The 24,711-nt window shown below is 39.8% G+C and overlaps 1 protein-coding gene and 1 long non-coding RNA gene across 5 annotated transcripts in view; one reads left to right on the top strand and one right to left on the bottom strand.

Moving 5' to 3' along the window:
• Positions 1–1,012: 1,012 nt before the first annotated feature.
• On the top strand, positions 1,013–24,119 carry LOC122975439. Of its 3 annotated transcripts, XR_006400667.1 has the most exons (5): positions 1,024–1,309; positions 5,760–5,873; positions 15,734–15,853; positions 15,939–16,067; positions 24,032–24,119. It is a non-coding gene; the product is annotated as an uncharacterized LOC122975439 (long non-coding RNA). The 3 variants fall into 3 exon arrangements; XR_006400671.1 differs by having other exon boundaries at positions 1,013–1,309; positions 5,720–5,873; positions 15,734–16,067; XR_006400660.1 differs by having other exon boundaries at positions 1,018–1,309; positions 15,734–16,067.
• Positions 19,664–24,711, bottom strand: part of LOC122975129 (protein jagged-1a-like) — a 33,649-nt gene continuing 28,601 nt past the window's right edge. The window contains exons 22-26 of one of the 2 annotated variants that reach the window (XM_044343367.1): positions 24,022–24,131; positions 22,812–23,042; positions 22,551–22,682; positions 21,789–21,939; positions 19,664–21,600 (exon numbers count right to left, since the gene is read on the bottom strand). In XM_044343367.1, the coding sequence (XP_044199302.1) occupies positions 21,071–21,600; positions 21,789–21,939; positions 22,551–22,682; positions 22,812–23,042; positions 24,022–24,131 (1,154 nt within the window). In that variant the 3' untranslated portion in view covers positions 19,664–21,070. The remainder of the gene's footprint in view (positions 21,601–21,788; positions 21,940–22,550; positions 22,683–22,811; positions 23,043–24,021; positions 24,132–24,711) is intronic. The other variant, XM_044343378.1, reaches the window with a different exon arrangement.

The following is a 24,711-nucleotide window of genomic DNA, read 5'->3' as shown; positions in this document are numbered from 1 at the left end:
GGTTCTTCCACACACTACTGAGGCTCCTGTTTGTTCAATTAATAACTTATTAAATTGCCAACATGTCTTGTTTCCTCAATCTTCAATCATCCAATCCACCAAACACCAAACAAGAGTCAATGGCAGAATAAGCTGTTTGGCATTGGCAGAGAAGATTTGGCAAATTTTTCATGGGCGCAACCCACATACTCAGCTCTGCTGCTCATCCCACAAATGCATGTTCCTTACAAATGTGGCACCATTTAAAAGGGAAATAAACAGGCTTTCCAACGGTATAATATTTATTGCCAAGAAGCATCGTTACAACAAAGAAATAATCTACCAAACACAAATTTCCTTACTTTTTGTGCTACGTTTACATGACACAACAACACAATAATCAAAAAACAAACAAAAGAAACAAAAAAGAATGGACAGCCAGACACGATCAACAGAAAAATGATTGTCTGTGAAGTAACAGTCAGTGATCGCATAACTGAAAATATGTAATTTATTAAACAAAACATTTTCAAATAAGTCAAATGAAGATAATATGATGAGAATAAATATTTACAAGTAAATTATTCCAATCAGGAGTTTCAGCTTTTTTAGCAACTTCCTTAGAAAGAAAGAGAATCTGATCAAAGCATCTTAGTGAGTAACATGAAGTATAAAGAACAAAAAATTAAACGTCTGAATGAATGTCTTCATCAAATTGCACCATAATCCATCTGAAAGTTGTGCAGACTTTTAACTTTGAACCACACATGTCAACCTCATGGTGGCGCTGGAGGAAAAGTCAAACATTACCGGAGTCTGTAGGATTCATCCAGCGGGGAACATGAATGTCTGATGCACATTTTTGGCCAAACCATCAAGTAGATGTTGATATTTCACACGATAACTGATAACTTTGACCTGCTGGTGGCGCTACATGAAAATTCATCAGGAGACCAACGTGATCACAGTTCACCCTGTTGCACCAAATTTCATGGCAATCCATCTGATAGTTGAAATATTTCAGTCTGAACGAAAATGGTCGACTGACAAACATCCATTGAGCCGCACTGCTAGCGTGACTAAAATAAGTTGACATCACAATAAAAACACTTAAAAGTTGCTCAAACTTTTCTTTATCTGACTTATTCTCCAAATCAATTAATTAACAAGGCTCAATAATCACTCTGCAGATTGTGTCGGCTGGTTTTCGCTGAATCCGAATTTAATTACTTATTCTCATTTACAGGTGTCCAGAGAGATAATTAAAGCCATTGATCATCCTCACGCCTGCAGACGTGTGCTAACCACCAGCTAATGCTAATCTCCTTGTGTGAGTAACAGCCACATATGTGATTTATTTCATGTTTCCTGTTTTGCTCATGTTGCTCTGGACCAACGAATGAATGTAATGTGATCTAACACAAGAACCCTGCAGCATGTTTACCTCTGAACCTTTGAGAAGGTTAAAGTCAGAGAAAAGCTGATTCAGCTCTGTGATAATATTTAAACATGCAGTTTGTGGCGTTTTATTGGATTTCTTTAGGCTGCAAGTGTTCCTGTTATTTCGTCTATTTGCATACAGTATAATAAACCAAAATGTTTGATGACTTTGCACAAATATTAACCAAGAACCATTCCTGGACATTTATAGGATTTAAGAGTAAAACCACATGAAGGCCTCAAAGCATTATGAGCAGTTACAGAACCAGTCAAAAGTTTGGACGCGCTTTCTCATTCGGGGAAAACGTGTCCAAACTTTTGACTGTTACTGTTTGTGATCACATACAGATGTGGCTTTAAAAGGTGACGCAATGGGTTCACTTAAAAAATGAACGAATAACAATATTTGAACTGAAACATAATTTGAGTCAGTAAAGTGATTTTCTAATTTTCAGCTCCAACAGCTGGAAAAATGGATGTAACAAACATTTATTTTGTCTCCATTTGATTAGTAGATTAATTAGATGACAGAGAAAATCAATTGCAAACTATTTTGACAAATGCTTAATATCAAAAAGCCTCTCAAATGAATATAATATAAATGAATTGAATGTCTTTGTGTGGACAAAACAAGACATTTGACTAATCGATAATGAAAATAATCGTTAGTTGTAGCCTGAATCTCCATGACAACATGTTTCCAAACCAGCCTGCGGATTCAAACTACCAACTCTTTGCTCACAAACTCTTCTTTGAGATACTTCACAAACATTACAGTGATATATTGACCCTTTCCCTGAAGGGTCAGTTCACCCAAATTACAAAAAAAAACAAGACATTAAACAAAGAAACAAACACATTTGTTCCATATTTTTCTTTTTCTGGGTTGTCAGATTTTTGCCTCCAGCCTGTTACCATGGAGGTGAATGAAATGTGTGTTTTCAGCACCATTAATTCTGGATAATCCACAGAAACTGTCTCTTCTATTGATGAATCAGGAGCTGATTTGAAGTGAAGACTTTTCCTCTGCAGTGACAGCAGAGATGTTTGTGTTGATCACAGTGAACAGATGAAGTTCGTCTGTGTGAAATGTTGAAATCCTTCAGTATTAATATATCAGTGAAATTGTGAAAAAAAAATAAGATGAACATGGCTTCTGTCTGACCTCCACAGTCTGGATGTGAAAGTGTTTTTGTGGAGTCGCTCATGAAACAGCAGGAATTACTTTCAGTCATCAAACTCCTGATTTCTGTCTGCAATCAGAAGAAATGAGTCACTTCATGCAAAAATCTCAAACATGTGCTCCGTCTTTAGCGGCTCCTGGTCTGGTCCTTTTGTCTGCGCGACGCTCAGAATGAAACATGAAGATTTAATGTAGATTTCATGGAGCAGAGACTCGTGGTGTCAGTTTGTTGTTGGAGCAGCTGAAGTTTAAACATTTAGTTTGTAGATTAGAGCCTTTATTTTATTGATATTTGATGACTACATATAACTGCCTCTACAGGATCTCCTGGACAGTTTTCCAAGTAAAAAGGCTTAAAAATTGATCACTTTGAATTGAACACTGGTTGTCTACTTCCACCTACAACCTGGATTCATCTAGTAGTTCCAGTGAAAACTGTTAACAGTGTGTTTTATGTTTGATACAGAGACACTGACAGCTGTTCTCACCTTGTATTTGAGTCGAGGCAGAAATCTCCAAACATGCACAAATAAAACCAAAACGACCTGCCTGGATAGAAACCACCGGAGGCAAGAGAGGAAACATGTCTTTGTAGTTTGTGTGAACTGACCCTTTAACTTGCAGATCTCAGCATCCTCTCTGGGTGTTTTCAGGCTACATGAGAAACATCCAGCTCAGATTTCACAGAAACTCCCCAAACTGTCCGACTGTTCCTGGCCGTTCTCCGCCTGCTCGCTCTCTGGTGGTGTTGAATTTAGATAAAGAACATGTGCTAGTTTCCGCCGACATCAATCATCCCCACAGCGCTGATAATCTCTCTGCTGCAGGCCTGCAAGAGGTCAGAGGTCAAGGACATTAAGATACTGCTAATCACTTCAATCTGGGACCAGATTCTTTTGGATAGTTTGACCTTTTATGGATTTCTTTGCTGACTGAGTGTTTAGACAGATTGTTCAGGCCTGCTGAAGTGCCTTTAAGCAAATGGCTCTCCCATTCAGAATCACAAACCACAGGAAATAAAAACTAGCGAGAGATGCCTCATGTTTTCTCTTTTTCTCTCTCAAACTTTTTGAGTGCTGTTAAAGTGTCAGTTCACCCAGAATACAAAAAGTATATTCATTTATATGTTCTCCCCTTCTTGTAGCTGGGGAATCTCCTCATGCAGATAGTTTTAGTTTTGTCTGTTTATCTTTCTCCAAACTTCTGACTTCAACAACAAAACATAATAAGTGAACCGAATTTCATTTGTGTTGCTGAAAAATTTGAAGAACAAAAACATAAAACACAACAAAATTGATCAAAATGATTCAAAATGTTGCACTTATAAGTTGTGAATGTTGTCCGTGCTAGCTTCAGGGATGGCAACGTCAGTTAGTCATCTTTGGCGCCTCGCTGAGGAGGCTTCGACCTGTTTAAAGGACCAGTGTGTAAGATTTAGTGGCATCTAGTGGTGAGGCTGCAGATTGCAACCAACTGAATACCACCTCCTCCTCCCCTTCCAAGTGTGAAGGAGAACCTACAGTGATAGTGAAATGTGAAAGCTCCTCTCTAGAGTCAGTGTTTGGTTTGTCTGTTCTGGGCTACTGTAGAAACATGACGGTGCAACATGGCGGGCTCCATGGAAGAGGACTTGCTCCCTATGTAGATATAAAGGCTCATACTAAGGTAACAAAAAACACAACAGCTCTTATTTTCATGGGATTATACACTAATTACATATACTATAAACATACTCATGAATATTATATTCCATTTCTGCCAAGTCCGCTCTGTTAGATGCCACTAAATTCTACACACTGCACCTTTAATGTCCATGTCTATTACAGACCAGATCCTTTAATTTCCTCATGGTTAAAATGCCGTCAAGAATCATGAGTTTAATTACTGAAGAGGAGCACAGAGACTATTTCATTCCCCACCTCCCCCTGAGACGCCCATCCTGTTTAGATTAGATTCACTAATCCAATCGACTGATCAAAACAAACACTTTACAATGAGCAAGATGTAGTTTGGATTTAAAGGATCATTCTGGTGATTTTCTATGTTCTTCTTGGCAACAAATCTCATGTTTGGGTCCAAACCAACAATGAACTGATCTACTGACAAGTATTGTGTGTGTATCAAAGCTGATATATCTGATTAAAAACACATCGGTGAGTCACACCGCTGCACTGGGTCACATGTTCCTTCATCATGAAGAGTTTGGTCACGTTAGTTTGTTTAGAAACGGCTCCAAAGACTAATAACAGCATCACGTTTTCAGTCTCCGGAGAGTAGTTCTGTGTAAGGCAGACGCTACTGAGCATGTGCAGGAAAGCAGTTCTGTTTACAGCTTCACTAGCTTGTTGCACTGCAGATCACAACCTCTGGACTTTGTACTACATTGTAAATTTATCAAAGAACTTCAGTACAAAGTTGTTGGTTTGAGTCTGATCATGAGATTTGTCCTTCATAATGATGATAATAATACATTTTATTTATAGAGTGCTTTTCAAGACACTCAAAGATGTTTTACTCAACAAGTGAAAAAAGGTCATAAACTAAAAACAACAAACTAAAACCACTCAATGCTTTGATGCTCAGTTACTGGAGCCAAAAACGTGCTAATTTGGGCGAAGCACCTCAGCTGACTATGATAGGCTGAGACACCTGTCAATCAAGTAAACAAGCTTCTTTCAGCCTCATCATTGGCTACTGAGAACAAAATGTGAAGTGAAAGACTTTAAGTGTTTCAGTCAGCAGTGCAGATGTTTTTGAGAGCAGCATCTAGTGGCCGCTAGAGGAACTGCAGCTTTCATGTTGGTTTCATTACTCAGCTAAACCTGGTTCCACTGTCCTGAGGGGGGAGGAAGACGAAGATGAAGGCTTTCTCTGTCCTCTACATCAGCTGGTGGATTTTCCTCTTTAACAGAAAATCATTTTTATAATCCCGCTTCTCTCTCTTGTTGTGGTTTTTTATTGGATCTGCTTTTTCTCGGCTTTGTTTGAATTCTTTTCCCTTTCATTGGGTTTGTTTGAGCTGTTTAGATTTTTATCGGCTCTGGTTGGATGGTTTCTCTGCCCTTTTTTTAAAATTCCTTTCCTGCTCTTTCCTCTGATTGTTTTACCTCCCCGCAGAATAACTGAGCCTCAGCTGGATCAGTGTTTTGTTTTTTAGGTTTTGGGTGGAGGATGATGGGAAGTGGACAGCCACAGCTCCCGGGCCTTTTCCCAGGACGAAGAATCACCGGGTTGTTCTTTCTCTGAGAAGCCAGCAGCAGTCTGCTCGGGGGTAACAGCCTCTATATTTGATTTAATGTCTAAACATTAAGAATTAGGTCAACAGTAAAACCAGCTTTGACCAATGAGCGTCTGTTTTGGTTACAAGTTAGAATAAGATTTACTTTTATGATGCTAAAAATGACCTTCCATCAGTTTCCCTGCAGAATTATCTTATTCTTATCAGAGTAGAAAAGGCTTTTAAGCTTGAAGATCAAGGTTAACAAAAAATAAATAAAGCACAAACTGATAAATTATCTTCACAAAGATAGAGGACACTTTATCTAGTCTAGATATTTTAGAGTAGAGGAGAGAAACTAGAGCAGACTTCTAAGAATTAGACTAAAGTTAGATTTAAAGGACGAGTTCACAATTTTTAAGTCTGTCTTAAACCATTAGTCAGGAGCCCAAATGAACATTAAAGCTGTTTTTCTTGCTGTAATCATTCCTCCTGTTCATACTGACCATTAGAAGATCCCTTCATAATGACCTTACAATGGCAGTGATGGGGGACAAAATCCACAGTCCTCCTTCTGTGCAAAAATGGATTTAAAAGTTGATCTGAAGCTAATATGAAGCTTCAGCGTCCAGAGTCCTTCTTTTATGTTACTATACTTCCACCTGCAGCTCAACAGGGAAACACTGTCCGAGGAAACACAAAGAGGGAATTTGATGCTAGAAAGTCTGTAAATGTGTCAGATATCCACTTGATATGACTAACTCAGACTGCTGAAGCTGAATAGAAGCTTCACATCAACTTATTCGCCTTTTAAGGACGACTTCTCAGATGGTTTTGTGTAACAAACTATTTGGTGCGTCAGATAACGAAAAATTCAGACCTGAGTCACTCGGAGGCAAAAAAAGATGATTTTTTTTATTTTTGTGATTTGGGTCACTGCATCATGTAATGTGAACTTAGCATTTGGCTCATTTATCAAGTGACTTACTGCTACTTAAGAGCATCTCTCAAGTGATCACATGAAGGAAAAGGAAGGATATAGACTGAAAAAATAAATCCTTACAGTTTATTCAGAGGTTTGTTTTTCTGCAACTTTATAATTTTTTTAAGCTTAATTTTATTTCTGTGAAACATTTAAATCTCTGGAAATAATTAATATGTAAAATGAACAACAATCTACTAAATTTAAAATGTAAATAGGGAGCTGCAATAATTAATGGATTAGTCAAGAAAATTAATTTTGATGTTTGACTATTTTGATAATTAATTCATTGTTTATGTAATTTTTTAAGCAAAAATGCCAAAATCATTCTGGTTTCAGCTTCTCAAATGCTTTTCTTTATCACGTATGATAATAAACTGAATATATTTGGGTTTAAGCTGCTGGTCGGATAAAACACAACTTTTGAAGGTGTCACCTTAGATTTTGGAAATTATAATGTTAATTTTTTCAAAGTTTTTGATTGATAATGACAATAATTGTTAGCCTTATATAAATAGAGATGAAATAACAGGAAATGGGTTCAAATGGAGGCTAAACTGCACTGCGAGACGTTCTGCTGTTGGTAGATGAGGAACGTTTAAGGAGAATTTAGTTCCACGCTGAGTAGTGATTGATAATCAGATCAATTGTTGTTTGTTTGATAAACATAATTGAAAAAAGAAAAAGTGGTGCAACATCCTATCAAATAACAATAATATGACTAAAACGACTATTGTTAATGATGCTGCTTCAGTAATGTATTATTGATCCTGATCAATGATATTTAGTCCAATCATCACTGATCTACTCTGAACCAGCTGAACAAACCTCTCTGACATTTAACAGCATTTAAACTAAAAAACTAGCTTGAAAATTTGTTTTTATTCTTAAATTTGTGAGTAAAAGTGAAGATTTTTACTTTTATCTTTCACTTAAGTCCAAAATTTTACTTTTAGCAGTTTTAATAAATTAAATTATAAATATGAGTTCTGGTCAGTGGTTCTTAAATTGTTTCTGTCATGTTTCCCATAAAGGGTTTTCATATCAAATTCCAAAGTGCTGCATTATTTTCATTCATATTCATTTACATGTGCAGTAGAGAGTGAGTATCTCCTAAAAATTACATTTATATCCCAATTATACTAATATGCAGCTGGAAATCCATCTGGATTATGTGGCTTAAATAAAATACATAAATAAACATATAAAATATACAGTCAAAAATGAAAAGTTTCCTGAATTAAGATTCAAAGATCTGATCAACAAACAAGTAAACAAGTCTATGAATCTTAACAAGCATTCGATGACAGCTTTCAACACTTTTTGACACTCGATGCTACATTTACTTTTTAGTCAGAATTTTAAGAAGTGTTACGTTTCAATATCCAGCTCTACTGAGCACAGACCAAAAGATTGTTAAATATTTCTTATTATTTTCTTAGCAGTGGTCCTCTAAGTCTACTGTAAATGTATCTGAATTTGTTCCAAAAACAACAACAAAAAAACCCTCTGAATTTGAAATCTGATAGAGAGGTCATCACTTTTATATTGTCAATAACTCAAACTTGTCATCTCATAATATTGAATGTTTGATATGAATTTAAAAAATATATTTCTCAGCGCAGCTTTATCCATAAGATCCGGGAAGAAAATGTGAACAAATGAGAGATTTAAAAGACACGGCTGGTTATTGTGATGCCGACCAAACTGAGTTTATTACCGACCCTTCAGCCCTGAGAAAAGTCCTGATCCACTTCAGATCAGCGGCAGTAATTGGTCCCACATTGCTGAGAGAGTAAACATGCCGTATAGATCAGAGCATGCTTGCCAGTTTGTCTAATTCAATATCGATCGGCTGGTTTAGTCTCTCAGAGAGGAGGAGGAGGAGGAGGAGGAGGAGGAGGATGAGGAGGAGGAGGGTGCGGTTGTTTTAGTCAGGAGGAGACACAGCAGTTATTATCCTGCTGTTTAAAACCAGCTTTTCAACCATTTCAGTTCTTCACTCTGTTCCTGGAAAAGTTCTTTTCTTTACCTTTTCCTGCAGCTGACTCTTTGATTGGTGACTAGCTTGCTAGCTAACAAGTTAGCTTGCTAGGTTAGCAGTTACCCCCCTGCTTCCTGTCTTTGCACTAAGCCAGGCTAAACATTGTATCAGACCACTCACTGTACTGGACGCATAGTGTAAATCCATCTTCCATATCTGACAAACAATTGTGTTTTCCATAATTTTATACAATAATAAGTAGGCAAGTAGTAATTCAATGTCTTTTGATTGTGGCAGATGATGGACCATTTAGTTTCACTGGGATTCGACCATGTGGCCTGTTGGTCATGAGGCAGTTTGCAGAATATATCTCTTGGTGTTTGGAGTGGAAAAGTTGGAGTAGTTCATCCATATTTGAAGCATTGTGTTGCTCTGGTTCTTCAGCAGGACATGTAGATGATGGAAAGATTGTGCAGAACTGACCTGCTGACCTTTTGGTTTCGAGGCATCTTGCAAACCACCAGACCACCCTGCTAACTGCCTGACCCCGTGTTTAGCTTGTAATGCTAATTTCCATATTCTGACTTTGATCCCGACTTCACCGTAACCATTTCACTTCCCTTTTTTAGCCACAACTAATTCATAAAACCCCAGTTCGTTCCGCCAAAACGCTGCTAATGCTCTTGGTGTCAAACTCATTTACGTTTCTGCTGGGAGGACGGTGGTATATTGTGCATACTGTGGTTTGGCGGCCCGCTGCGTGTTCTCCCACATGGCTTTCTTCCAGGTTTAGGATCCCTGAGGCTGGTGAGCAACACCGCAGATGTTTACCCCAAAACCAAAGCAGAGAAACTGCATCCTAAGCAGTACTTTTCCTGTCAACGCTACCTACTGCTCCGTTTAGGAACAGCGAGCCAGGCCGAGCTCAGAGCGGCAGATTCGCATCTTTGTTAGAAGAAGAAACAGACCACCCAAACTGGGCCGAGCCGATTCAAGTCATAGTCGGTTCAGAAATGCCACCAAATCACTGGCAGCAGACAGTTTAACAATGAGTCACTTTAGCTGGCAAAGTTTTAATTGTTTTGTTCTTCATCATGTGGCTTTGGAGATGCACAGGCTTGAAAATCCAGCCATTATGTTATGAGTCAGAGTGGAAACAAACACTCAGGTCGACATACAGCAGCATGTGGTAGTCATTACGCACTCCGAACACTATTGCAAAACACACATACACTTATACACACACTGTGGGATTTATGGAGAATTTAAGGTATGTACGACAGTCTCTGCTGTGGGTTCAGATTTAGAGTTTGGACAAGATGATTTGGCTTCACGTCTGCTGGAATTAAACTGTTGGCCTGTGCTGATACATGATTTTAGATTATTAGGAATTTAATTAATCCTCAAAGGAGAAACTCAATCTTTGCTGCAACAAAAACCTGAATGTAGATATCAATAGAGACAGTGGAAATATTGCTTTGATTAGTACTGAAGATTAAACAGATAATAATGAGACCAGAAACAGTTGGACAGGACAAATAGGCTAAAGGAAAGGTCAGAGGTCATTCAGACATCAATGACTTTTATTTAACGTTAATGTTTCTTATGGCTTCATTCAGACATGACAGGACATTTACGGAAAGAGACGATGCTCGTGTGATATTTGGCACCTGGTACACAAGGTGGATTTTAAAACTTATTTTGCTGTTGAAGTTTTAATTAATGAGCACTGTGAGCATGTTTATAGCATTCAGTTCAGATTTGTTCAGAGTGATACAGAAACGTTTCTGGTCTGACCTCATAAGATTGCAGTCATGACATAAAAGTGATCTGGGTGCTTATTTAGACATGAGACCAACATGTTATATAGACATGAGATTAGTGCAAAGGGGTTCAGGTCTGTAAGGGGCTTTATACAGATGTTACTGTCCTGATGGATCCTGTTGACTTGAATAGATTCTACTGATGTTCACAAAGATTCTGTATTCTCAAAAACAGGCAGAATGTAAGAGGGTGTATTATCTGGAAAAAATAGGCACTATATGTAGAGTTATCCAACCAACGACTGAATCACCCAATCAGCTCAACCAACTAACTCAACCAACCAACCTAACCAACATACTCAACCAACCAATCCAGCTTAACCAACCAACTCATCAACTAACTCAACCCACAAACTCAACCAACCAACCAACCAACCAACCCAACTCAACCAACCGACCCACCAACCAATCCAACTCAACCAACCGACCCACCAACTAACTCAACCCACAAACTCAACCAACCAACCAACCAACCAACCCAACTCAACCAACCGACCCACCAACCAACCCAACTCAACCAACCGACCCACCAACTAACTCAACCCACAAACTCAACCAACCAACCAACCAACCAACCAACCAACCAACCAACCCAACTCAACCAACCGACCCACCAACCAACCCAACTCAACCAACCGACCCACCAACTAACTCAACGCACAAACTCAACCAACCAACCAACCAACCAACCCAACTCAACCAACCAATCCAGCTTAACCAACCAACTCATCAACTAACTCAACCCACAAACTCAACCAACCAACCAACCAACCAACCAACTCAACCAACCGACCCACCAACTAACTCAACGCACAAACTCAATCAACCAACCAACCAACCCAACCAAAATTTCCCAAAATGTCAAACTGTTCCTTCAAGCTTCTGTTCCACTTCAGTGAAGTTTCTGTGAAGAGCATAACTGGGGCATGAGGTTTCTGTTTTCTTTCTGCCTGATGTGTTGCAGTCAGTGTGCGATAAGTGTGTTTGATGCAGTGATACAAAGTCTGCGTCCCACCCAGAAACCTGCAGCAGCAGGTAGGAACATCAGCACACCTGCAGCTGGGAAACAACTCTGGAAAAATATCAACACAACACTTTTCCCAGCAACTGTGTGTGGTGAAAACAGTGCCTAGAGGAAGTTTGTATGTGTGTGGAGGAAGGTGTAAATTAATGTTGACATCAAACGATATCCAAGCATCCCTTTGTCTCTGCAGATGGGCAGAGTTCCTGACAAACACTGAGTCACAATTCATTCAGCCAGGTGTGTGTGTGTGTGTGTGTGTGTGTGTGTGTGTGTGTGTGTGTGTGTGTGTGTGTGTTTACAAAAACTACACACCAGGGCGGTGTGTGGTGAAACACAAAAAAGTGAAATACTTCAGAGTTGTTTATTTAGAGGAAGTTCTAAAGGACTAAAGTTAAAAAATGAAATTGTAACCACATTATAACTGCTAGCTGACAACCTTCCGTTTGCGGCGGCCTCTCCTAGTTCCGACTATGCAGGGAAATATGTCTATGATCGTCAGTTTGCTGCAAGAAATACTGGCTGGGAGCTAAATCAGCTGAGCGATCCTGGTCTGCTGCACCCAGTGGACTCAAAGGAGACAACGGCCTCGCCTGGAGCTGCAGTGTGACAGGACGTGGAAGCTGGGCAAGTACAGAGGAGTGCAAGCTAGGCTAACTGCTAACCCATACAAACGGGCTGTTCCAACATTCATGCTGCATAATGTTTTCTGGACAGCAAAATGGATTATTATTTATTATTTCACTCCCCCATCAGTGCTGGACACTCGTTGACATGCAAGAGCTGTTTACATCGAACTGAGACATGAACTTTCTTTATCCTTTCTGTTGTTGTTGCACCGCTGTGGGCTGGAGGAACAGCCATTGTTAGCTTCAATCACTTGTGCAACTTCGTGCAACTTTGTGAATTGTTAAATCGGTGAGGCACTCGTTTACTGGCTCTGGGACTGGGCAGGGGATTTTTAAATTTTTTTCTCCTTTATAGCTACTTATTGTTCTTCCAGTCCTGTCTAGTACATTAGGCATAGCGGGGCTTGTCTATCCTGTACTTTTGTCTTATTTGTTTCTGTTTTTTGGCTCCACCTGCAGCCCTTTTCCTTTGCTGCTCACCTCAGTTATTTGTCCATTTTGTGAGTTTTGTTGTCTGTTTGGTAGTTAAGTTTGTAATCTGTAGTTGTTAGTTTATGTCTTATGATTGTTAAGATTTGATCTATTTGTTTACAATGTGATCCATGTTTCACTTATGTTACCTTGAGTTATGTGCACTATCTTGTCCCTTCTAGTTGAATGTAACCAGCTGGTGTCGGAGTGCTGCTGCATTGTTTAGTCGGTTTTGAATTACATTGATCATGTTGGTCATGTATCGCTTACTGTTTGATTGCAGCTCTGTGCAGCACTTTCTGCACTAGTGCACTACTGCTTTGTCTAGAGAACCAAGCATTTAGTGATTTCTTTTAATGCATTGTGTGATTGCAGTGGTATGCAGCACTTTTTTGCACTAGTGCACTACTGCATTGTCTCGTCAGTGAGGTATGTTTTTGTCCATTTATTGTATTGTGGTGTATTGCTTGATTGCAGCTCCGTGTAGCACTTTTGCCCAAGACAAAATTCCTTTGGGACATTAAAGTTGATCTCACCTCAACTCCACCTCCAACTCCAAATGCTTGCCTCACTACACTGGCGTTATGTTGCTTCCCTTAGCCTTAGACCTTTTCTGGCTCGTAACACAGCTACTCTGGAGTGCGACATGTTTCAAGCTTGGCGCTCTTCCTCCAGCCAAGAGTCACAGTAACATGGAGCCAGCGTCTCCTGTGGACATGATGGGATATGTGACAGAACATCTAATCCGATACACTTTTTGTCAGAAAACTTTCTTAACTGTAACATTGCAGTCACCTAAAAACTTGTTCAGCGTTTAGTTGTAATAAAACACCCATCAATGAGTCGGATTATCAGTTTTACTGGTGAGTACATTTTGTTTTAATGGTTTTAGGCCTGTTTTTTGCTAGCAAAAATTAGCATTAGCATTATCACCGTTAACCATAGATTGTAAATGCACTGTGCTAACCAAGCTAGCAGCTAGGCTATGGTCAGCTCAACCCTCTCGTCCAAATATGGTCATTTCTGGCTCCAAAAATCAAACATGGCGACGGCCAAATCCAAGATGGTGATGGTCAAATTGCTACACTCGAGGCTTCAAAACGGCAGTTCACAAACCAATGGGTGACGTCACGGTGACTACGTCCGTATTTTTTACAGTCTATGGTACTGCATTTAAAGGATGAGGAGTAATTTCACTCAAACATTTAAGCACCGTTTTACCGCCACTCCATTTCCAATGACAGTGTGTGGAGAAAAATGCTTTTTGGCCAGTGTGTATCATGTGACAAATCCAGAAGTTGTAATTACACAGTTTGGCTACTATGTCAGTTTGATGACATCGTGTGTATTATTTGAAGTTTTTCAATAGCAATGACTGTATAACACCATATACAATAGTCTTGGTACTGTTACAAAACTAGTTTTTTTTTAAACCTCCCAGTGAGAAATATAAACATGTTCATCTGCAAAAGTCTGCAGAAGAAGCTGAAAAGTTGTCAAATGTTAAATGTTCTCTAAACACAAGCAGCTGTACCAGATTAGTACCCAAAAATGATCTAAAATTGATATAATAAGACGTCCCAGTCTGAGCAGGAAGAGGAAACTAAAACCAAACTGCTGCACTGAGCAGAAATAAGTGTTTAGGAAGAAGTTTTGCCATTAACTTCTAACTTCATCCACTCTGGAACTTTTTTGCTCAGAGAACAAACTTCTTTGTGCAAACTTTTGTTTTCTTTTTCTTTTCTCAGTTTGCAGATTTGATTGTGAGAAATTGAGTCAAGATGTCGGGACGTTTTAGAGAAAGACAGCGGACAGACGGAGCTGAGAGAACAAGAGAAGGACAATAAAACATGTCAGGAATCATGACGCGAATGAATCACTGTTGTTTCATTTACTCCTCTCGGTTCAGCCTGAGGGAGCTGACGTCAGTCCCCTTTCTCCTCGCTGTCTCCAGACTCCTGCAGTTCCCACAATTGTCTGTGCACGAGCTGAGTCATACTGCACACACACACACACACACACACACTCTCCAACCACACCCCTTACAGAGCAATTTGTGAAAACACTCAGTTCTTAAATTACAAAAGCCATAACAACCAGAAAGCAGTTGAACTTTGAATCGATTCTCTCGGGGTTGAAACCTTAACAGCTCCACATCTGTTCACATTATTAGTGTAGTCGGTCACAGCGGGCATTGAACCCCAAACCCGCTGGAAGTGTTAGCAGTGCCTTGCTCCACAGAGGGTCTGCAGCATTAAATCCAACTTTCAAACTCGAATATCTCAGTTGACATGAAGCTGGTGCCAATGTCTTTATAAAGGCAGACTCGAGTTTCTCAGAGGGATCAGTGGAAGGTTCTGGAGGCGGCGAGCGGCGTTGGTGATCCTAACGATCACGTTAGCTCCGCTTTGCCAACAAGCTTTTGAAGCAGCCACAGTACAGAGGTTCACATTTCATTACTCGGACCATTTAAAACACCAAAAAGACTAAGGGACACTGGGTTGTCTTTGGTGACTGTGTGTGTGTGTGTGGTACAGACACCACAGTAAAGACAGTTAGGTTTAACCATTATGGTTTTGGAGTGCCAAAAGCTACTGATAGTGGGTGTTTTGTGCCAGATTCTAACATTGAACCAGAGTCTTTTTTTTATGATTTAGCTCATTAACTACAAATCACATGTATTTTACATTATTTATGATTTTCAGATGTGTTTTTCTGAGCTTCCAGGGAGCTATTGGTTTACTTTAAGATCCCCTCCACACACGTTTTAAGATATATAAAAAAAGACGGCTTTGAATAATGATGTGTGCCTAACATGTTTTTTTTTTCCCATAAAAAAAAAAGTTTCTAAAGTTTTCCAGCAGGACACAAGATGTTTCCTCCTTCACTGTAAAGTCTCAGTGTTTGAGCTCTGGAGGCTTCAAGTTTCTGCATCACACTTGTGTCAGTTGCGTACTGGACCACGACTGGCTCCAAACTAGTTGTGATGTCATAAATCCTGCAGGTACGTCCAGATGTTAACGTGAGATTTAAACTTTCGTCCCTCAGCAGATGAATGTGAAAACAAACTCTGCACAGAGAAGAAGAACAACGTCGAACTGAAAGGAACAAGAAGAAGAACCAGGTTTTTGATTGGAGGGGAACTTTTAACTTCACCTTGAAAATCAGCTTGCAGAGACTTTGAACTAATCGTATTTTTTTCCATCCAGCTAGCAGTCAGGCTTGAGGACGGTGATGTCAGCAGAGCGAGACATGTCGACGGCTACTGTCCAGATTTCTATGAAATTCTCTGAGGATGCTAATGAATCTGATGACCCCCGACATTTCCTCTACTACTGGTAAGTCTCTTAAGAACAGCTAAACTACCAGTATGTTGCTTTCATGCTGTGATGGTGGAAGAACTATTAAGACCTTTTACTTAAGTAACAGTATCAATACCACAGTATGAGAATACTCCTTTACAAGTGATGCATTCAAAATCTTACTTAAGTAAAAGTACAGAAATGCAAAATGGCTCCACTTAGTGTTATATTTATTATATAGACATAGATACACAGCGTCTGTAGAAAGTATTAACTTTATTGTTTTATAACATTGAATCAAAGTAGATTTGAATTTTCTGACACTGATCAACAGAAAGATACTTTATACATCAAAGTGAAAGCAGATCTCTACAGAGTTTTATTTGTAAAATCCACATCTGAAAAGTAGAAGTGGAAATACTAATAAAGTACAAGTACCTCCAAAGTGTACTTAAGTACAGTAATTGAGTAAATGTCATATTATCGGATGTAATAAATGAGAATTTGGTTTCAAATGTCAAGTTGTTTTTGGATCTGGATGCTGCTTGACTAATGACTGTCATTGAACCTTTTATCTCAGTGTGTCACTTGTTTTTATAAGCAAAGATTAATGTACAACATACTCAGGGAGCAGCCTTCTCATTGGTTAGTTTGATAAACATCACCAGTTGCAGATTATATAAACTGTAATTAATAAACATTACAGTTGTAAGTAACTTGCGGGGGAGAGGAGGCCAGAATTAAACTTCTCTGTTGTTTAGTACAGAAGCCAGTCGGTGTCTCTACTTGTTTGTTATACAAAAAGGTCAAAGAGGTCAGACATCATGGGAGTAACTCGGAGCATGAAAACACTCACAGGCCACAAAGAGATTCAGATTCAACTGATTGGCTCCGTCTGTCTCATAAAACTCTGCTCGTATCCACACAGAGAGACTCTGTGCTTATCAGCCTTTTGATTTGGATTCCCATCAGCCTCTGTTTGAAAATCAGCAAGTTTGAATAACTACAGAAAAATGCACATAAACACCACCTTCCCCTCTGACTCGACCACACTGCAGCAGCCTGTTTGGCTCCTTCTCGTTTTGTTTGTTATGTTCATGTTCGGGTATCGGGGCTGGGATTCCTGCAGGAAAAGCATTTATGCAAAATGCCCATGTTGTTTATTTGTAAGGGGTTGGTCGGTTTTTGCTGTGTACAGGCCTTTTTATAAACGCTCTCACATGTCTGAGGAGGATAGAGGAGAGAGGGCAGAGGATGGCTGGGAAAACAGAAACAAAGTGACTTCTGTTTGCTGCCCACGATAAAATGCCCTCATTAGTCGAAATGTCTGGGTCAAAAGAGCAACAAACCCGAGCCTTTTGCCCACATTGACCAAACGTATGTCCGAGCCAAATTAAAGAAAAGACTCTTTTCTTTTCTGTAGGGGGGCCATTTGAGTGGGAGGACGTTTAATGACCCCGTCCAAGTACTGTCTCTAGCCGACAGACACCAGCTGTGTTATTACAGTAACACTGAGAGGGTGGATAACGTTTTATGCATTATCAAACACTCTTTTTCAATTAATTGAATCAGAATCCTAGTATTTCGTGTTAGCCTGACACCATCCTAGGATATCTACAGTATATACTATCTTATATATCAAGGTATTATTATATATCTTGATTAGTAAGAGATTGTAAGCAAAACCTCAAAGTGGAAAGCATGAAATTAAATAAAAAAATATAGCCGCAACTGGCAATTTGTGGGTTCCAACAGAAGAAAGCAGCTTAATCATCAAAACTTTTTAAAAAACGATCGAGTTTCAGGCTTCACAAAGGTGAGCAAAGTCACTTCAGCTGGTTTAATTCTGTTAAAGGAAGGAGTGAGACCAATCACACTCTTGTTTCATCATCAGAAAGCCTGCAGCGTTTCAATAATTGCGCACTCAAAGATCCGCCATTCGTCCCCCCTTCATCAGACAGGCCTCGCCAACTTACACAGATCAATATGACACCTCAGGTTTTGGTTAATACTCCAGAGCATGCACACCGGTTTTGGTGAAATTCTGTCCACTGGGTTTTCAGATACACATTTGTGGCTGGACTCAACATGCTTTGGTAGACCTGTTCCCAATCACAGACAAAAGTTACGTACCAAGATTTATGATGATTGAACAAATGGTTAATGAGTTATGGCCAATTATCTCTAAGCCCTGCCTTTTGTGAAGATATTTTGGTTGATGGCGGCCATGTTTTTCCACCGATCTTGCTCATTTAGGAGCAAAATTGGTTGAATGTTTATCTCAGACCCACAAGGCTTTATAGCAAATTTGGTGTCGATTGAGTCAAAATCCAAAAAGTAGACGTCACATTACTGTTTTTCACATTAGACAAATTAGCAAAAAAAATCCGTCACAGCAGATTTTTATGGTCCGAGAGGTTTTTTAGTAAAACACACTGAGCTGGACCTACAGTGTGAGGGGCGGGGCCTCCTCAAAATTACATTTTTGGGGCCTTAATTACAGCGTCACCATCTGGCTAATTGGGCTCATATTTCTTGGGAAGCACACGCGTAGCTCATTCTAAAACTAATAATAACAATAATAATAATAATGAACCAGCACAAACACAGATATCTCCTAATAATTATATTTAAAAAAATATATATAAAAAAGAATCCTGTGAAAATGAATACGAAAAGTAAATGAAATCTATTAATGCTTTGCTTTCAACAGTCATATGTAACAAAAAAAATAACTTGACTAAAAACTCTGATGTTAGAAACAGTTTTGAGCTGCAGCCTCGTTAACGTTAACGACCTGAAACTGAGACGAATGACATAAAACAGTTGATTAAATACGCATCTCACACATGGATCTTATTTCATCTATATCTTATTGCTCCAAATACTCAAGATTCTGATTTAAAAAGTGAAACTGATCAAGTTCAATTACTGAGTTAATGTGAATGAAAGTTTGACATGACAGGATGTGATCAGCTGATTAGCCAATGATAAGATCAGCAAATCCAGTTATTTAATAAACCTGGAACAGATCCAAAACTAAACCAAACACCACGTAAGTTAAATATCAGCCGGTGGAGCTGTAGAATCAGTTCTCTTTGCAAACTAAGATAATTTATGTTGGTGCTAGCTGAAACCAAGTCACAATTAACGTCTAGCTAACGTTTTGGTAGTTTAGTCTTTATCCATGTAGCCTTAAAAATGCCAGTTTATTTCAACTTGATTTTCCATAAATGTGGCTGTTGCAGCCGTATGGATCATGCTAACTGTGGTGCTAACCTCTGCATCCAGGAGAATTCAACCTTTTCTTCCCTCATGGTCCCAGAGTCACTGAGCACCATTATGGGAAATACGTCAGGTTGAATTAAACTGGAATTTTCCTTTAAATTAACCATTTTTATTTCTGAACATTTCAAAGAAAGCACAAATCTTTAGTGATGATGTAGAATCAGATTTTGTGTTTATTATTGTGATTATTATTGATTATTATTATTGACTGTCTTACCTGATAGTTTAGAAAAAAGCAGAAACAAAACAAATTTCCTGTTGAGTCTGAGAAACATAAATGATCTTGTGCTTTTTCTGGAGGCAACATATTATCTGTTAGACTGTTCTTTATTGTCTCATAAAACTCTGCTCTCAATTGTGTTACAATTTAAATTTTGCAAAATTTAGTTTAGCAAACAGCTAGAGAATCAGCTGACCTTTCTATGATCACTGACTTCACATTTCAGCCACACTAACGTGCAGATAATGTGTCTGGATAAGCTAGTTAGTCACAACCATTTATTATTTATTATTCTGGGTTGCCATGTCGATTCATCGCGGCTGCTACGTTCCTTTGCAGTTCGTTTTAAATCAAAACAGTTGATGTTAAAAAAACGGAACAATGATTTAGATTCTGAAGTTGAACCTCCTGCACAATAACATGTTTTTAGGAAGTATAATTTAAATAATAATACAGTATTGACAGGAACAAACACAAAGACTTTTATTTCTCAAGGTCCAAAAAAACACTAAAGTGAAAATGTACGAAGGGAAGGGGGGGGGGGGGGGGGGGGGCAGTCTGAGGCAGTGACCTCGTCTAGGATCCCAGTGGCCTGAGGGTAGAAGCTCTTCCTGAGCCTCTCAGTGCTGGCCTGGTGTATCTGGTACCTTCTTCCCGACCGCAGCAGGAAGAAAAAAAAGGCTGTTGGTTTGTATAAAGACCCTGCAGCAGCACAATGAGCCTCTAACCCGCCATCACTCACCCCCCCCCCCCCCCCGCTCCCTTTCCATTTCCATGTGAAGTACTTTTACATCCTGGCAAACATACCGACAAAACTGCATCAAACGACAGACGATTGAACAAAACATTTAGTTGAGGCAAAAAAAATGCCCAGATCCAAAAACGGCTAAAAATAAAAACTATTCTTTCAAGAACACTTTTGGCATTTGACGAAAAATATATCAGAAAAACAATATTTCCATCAAGAAGTCGTGAGCTTACAAAGCTGCTGAACATTCAACTCTAAACAATACTCATAAATAAAAAAAGAAATATCTTAAGGCTCTTGATGATTAAGTTAATAAATCAAATATACACAATGATTAATTAAAAAATTATGTACACATCTGAACATTCGACGTGGACGATTCTTCATATCGGCAGCGACTGCTGACTCACTTAATTTTCTCCTTCCGAAAAAAAAACCCCCCAACAAAATAAATAATTTTTTTTTTTCCAAATTCGTCATTCAAATACAAAACTCATTGTTGAATGTGAGATAGTGATCGTGAGGCGTTTTAGGATGCAACGTAGCAACGCTCCTGTCCAGATTCTGTTGTTTTTTTTTTACGGTGTCCACAAAAATCGGAGATCCAGCCAACCGCAGTGGACCGTTCAGGCCAGTGTCAGTCAAAACATAAATTAAACAGCAAAAATCCATCTGGAAATTTCAGTTCTGTACAAAAAAGTAACATAAAAAAAAGACTAAAAAAAAATGACCAAAAACACCCCCAGCAGGTCACAAAAGTCCAGCCATCGTGAGCCCCGTTGGCTATACAATGTACTCCATCCTGTTTACGCTCTGCGAATGCAGTTGCCTGTTGTCCTGTTTACTAGTCCAGTGTGGGGGTCTGCCTGTCGTGTGGTGGTGGTGGGGGGGTCGGTCCTCCCGATCCACCAGCGAGTACGCCGGTGGTGCTCGGGGGAACCTGGCCTTCTGCAGCCTTTTGTCCACCTCCTCCTCCTCCGACAGGCTCCCCGTGTCTGACTTCCTGATCTTGGCGTTGACGGAGTTCTTGTCTTCGTAGAGGTGGTGATGGATGAGGAGGTGGTGCTGTGGGTTTTTCTCGATGGGGTTCTTGATGTGGTTGAGCTGCTCGCGGGCGGCGCTGACGACACTGTTGTGGAGGGCGTTGTTGTCCTCGGCCGTTGGGGCTGCCGCCGCCGCCGACGCCTGGGTGCTAACCCCTGTGTGGGCGCTCTGCTTTCGCCGCCGCCTGACGCACCACAGCAACATCGAAGCAACTGCCAAAGCCCAGATGATGATCACCGCGGAAACCAGCAGCGGCACGAGGTGGTCTGCTGAACAGAGCAGGAGAAGACGTCAGCGAATCACTCAAGACACATGATGAAACAACCATTTCTAAGCTCATGAACTAAAAGCCCGGCCTCTGAAAAGGCTAGTAAGTGGACCTTTGAGTTTAAAGAATAAACCTTCTCGCTGTGTGCTGCCCAGTGTTGATGTTCTCTCCGTATGCAGACACACTCACCATTGGGATTGAGGTTTTGTCGTCTCTGGATGCGAACCTCCGCGATGGCGCTGATGATGGAACTGTTGGCGCTCCTCTTACTGACCAGATCCATGATCCTGTCTGTGATTTCCTTGACGAAGGTCATGCCTCTCGGCTGGTCCTCCGTCGACTGGAATATTCAGCAGAAAAACAGCATTATGGTCCGTCTATCTGTGACATTTCAGTCTAAATAAATTCTCATTTCGGTACCCTCTAATCACTGATTCACAATGATTTTCCGTTTGCTCTGAACACTTTGGGGTCTGGTTGGTCTTTCCCAAGAATCTGGCAAACAGGATGTGTTTCATTTCTCTGGCTGCAGCCGCAGTGGTTTGAAACCATTCGTTAACTTCTCAAAACTTGAGGCTTTCTAGTTGTGGCAGCATTGTACCCCGCTGGTGCTCTTATCTCTTTACTTTTTAAAAAAAAACGTTTCCATTTTATAAATGAAATAAACTTTTTCCAGATCATAATGTCTTGACTTGATGGGAGTCAACTGAATGTGAACTTATTCTATCAGCTCCGTAATGATGACGGTCCTACATGTTCCTGTAGAGCAGCGGCTCCAAACCTTTCTGAGACCGCTTGTTAAAAGGTTTAATACAATCTGTTCTAACCTATATGTCATTTTACCTTCTGTCTGTTGTTTAGTTTAAAAAGTTTTTTGAAACCTAAAGGGTTAAAAACATTTGCTGGACTTGTTCTTGACTCTTGAAAATATTAAACTGTCACGTGACTTACGATGGATACGTGGATCTCGTTGTTGGCACTGAGCGACGGCTCACAGGTCATGGAGACGGAGGAGTCGGACGACAGGTTCTTGACGGCGTAGAGGCTCCTGAGTTCACGACACACCTGCTCCACCGTCACGCCCTGTAACACCAGCGGAGGAACAACATCAGCGACCACAACAGCGTGAGTAAAGGTAACCGCTACAGCTGCAAACAACACCTGGTGGGGAAGCAGAAGAAGAAGAAGAAGACCGAGCTCACTGAGACCAACCTTCGCCATGACGTCCTTGTTGAAGGTGAAGGTGACGTTGGCGCAGCTGCTCTCCGGATGACACCTGGCTGTGGGCGGGGCCCGGTGGGCGGGGCTCCAGCATTCGCCCTGGCTGGGACACGGCTTGACGAAGCAGCTCTCGTCCCGGACGGCGACGCAGGTCTGACCGGCCGGACACTCTGAGCTGCGAGTCTTACCGTGGAGGTTACAAGGTCTCGGTCCGCACCACAGCTGCCCGAGACGAGAGTCAGTGAAGGAGGTTAGATTGTTGAGATCATAAAACTTTTAAGTTTTCTACACTTTAAAACATTACAGCTGAGTATTATCCTGAAGATACTTTGTTCTGAGGCTAATATTGATGCAGAGTTTAAATATCTGATAATGATATATTTGCTGATAGTCATAATTTTACAAAAACACAAACATTTTTGATGAAGATCCTTTAAATGTGGTTATTTAAGAGTCGGGACTAAGATACGTAAAAATGTCAAGTCTGGACAAACTATGTAATCAAAGCTTTATTTCTGTGCTGTGATTTCTAATTAATTAATGATTAATAATTAATGTGATTATACAGTTTTTCTAGAAAAGGTGGAACATTGGCTTTAGATTACGTCCTGCAACGTTCACCTTAAATATTCCCATTTTACACTTTTGTTGTTGTTTTTTAAGTAACAGTGTGCACTGATACATACATGTAGGTACGAGGGAACAAGATGTGACGTTATGGAATAAGGTGATAATAATCTGGGACCTTAAAAATAACTAGAAAAAACCAAATGTTTACCTATTCTAATATTAATATAATATCTATTCAGCATGACCCACTGAGCAACAAAGCTGGATATTTTAGGGATGATGGGTAATGAGTTCTCGGTGATTCACTTCAAAATGACCATTTACTGCTTATTAACACCGGAGGGTACAGATGTAGATAGATATTGCCAAACTAGTTCCTTTTTCTTGGGGTACATTTGTGTTTTTACGTTAGTGTTGTCAGGAACATACTGTAGGTATGTAGCCTATATGTTATGTGTATGATGTAAAGTCGGCCTACGTCCCGACTCATGTACTTATTCCAAGACTTAACATCTTGTTCCTACATGTACGTACTGTAATGATACATCTTTATTAGTACAAAAAGTGACACTGCTGTGAATTGTGGGTAAATGTTATCTGCACACATGAATCCAGACTGAGTCTCTTCTACCTTTGTGCAGGAGATTCTCCCGTTCAGACAGCGGCAGCTGTTGCAGTCTTCGTCCCATCTGCTTCCATCCAGAGCGACGAGCCCGCCGACCACACAGGACCTCCCCGACACTGCAACGACATCAACACTCTGACTAACAGACGCCAGCTGACATCCTGACCTCATCTCCTGACCACTGATACAAATTAGAAGCTGAATTTTACAGAAATAAACATGAACTAATGTGACTGAGACTCTTCTTATAAGAAAGAAACTGCAACTAACTTTTCATTATCAATTAAAATCAAGAAAATAATGGATAGATTCATCGATAACTTGATGGTACAAAATGTTGATCAGTGTTTCTGCAAGTTCAAGACGACGTCCTCAAATATCTTGTTTTGTCCACAACTGACAGATCTTCAGTTTACTGTCACAGAGACTAAAGAAACCAGAAAATATTCACATTTCTGCTGTAAATGGTGAATTTTAGCAGTTTTTATAAAATATGACTCAAAATGAAGAATCAGTTATTAAAATAGTAGGCAATTAATTTCCTGTTGATCAACTAATTGATTATTAGTTGCAGCTCTATGAACATTTCATTCAAATATTTTGATTTTCTTCTTCTTTTGTTGAAATAAATAAAAATCTCAATTTTTGCTGCAGCCAAAGCAAATCAATGGCCCAATAACGTTCAGACCTGTGTTT

This window comes from Thunnus albacares, chromosome 3 (assembly GCF_914725855.1).
Source record: "Thunnus albacares chromosome 3, fThuAlb1.1, whole genome shotgun sequence".
Classification (NCBI taxonomy): domain Eukaryota; kingdom Metazoa; phylum Chordata; class Actinopteri; order Scombriformes; family Scombridae; genus Thunnus; species Thunnus albacares.
The sequence above is the reverse complement of the archived record's forward strand: the minus strand, read 5'-3'. Positions and strand labels throughout refer to the sequence as shown.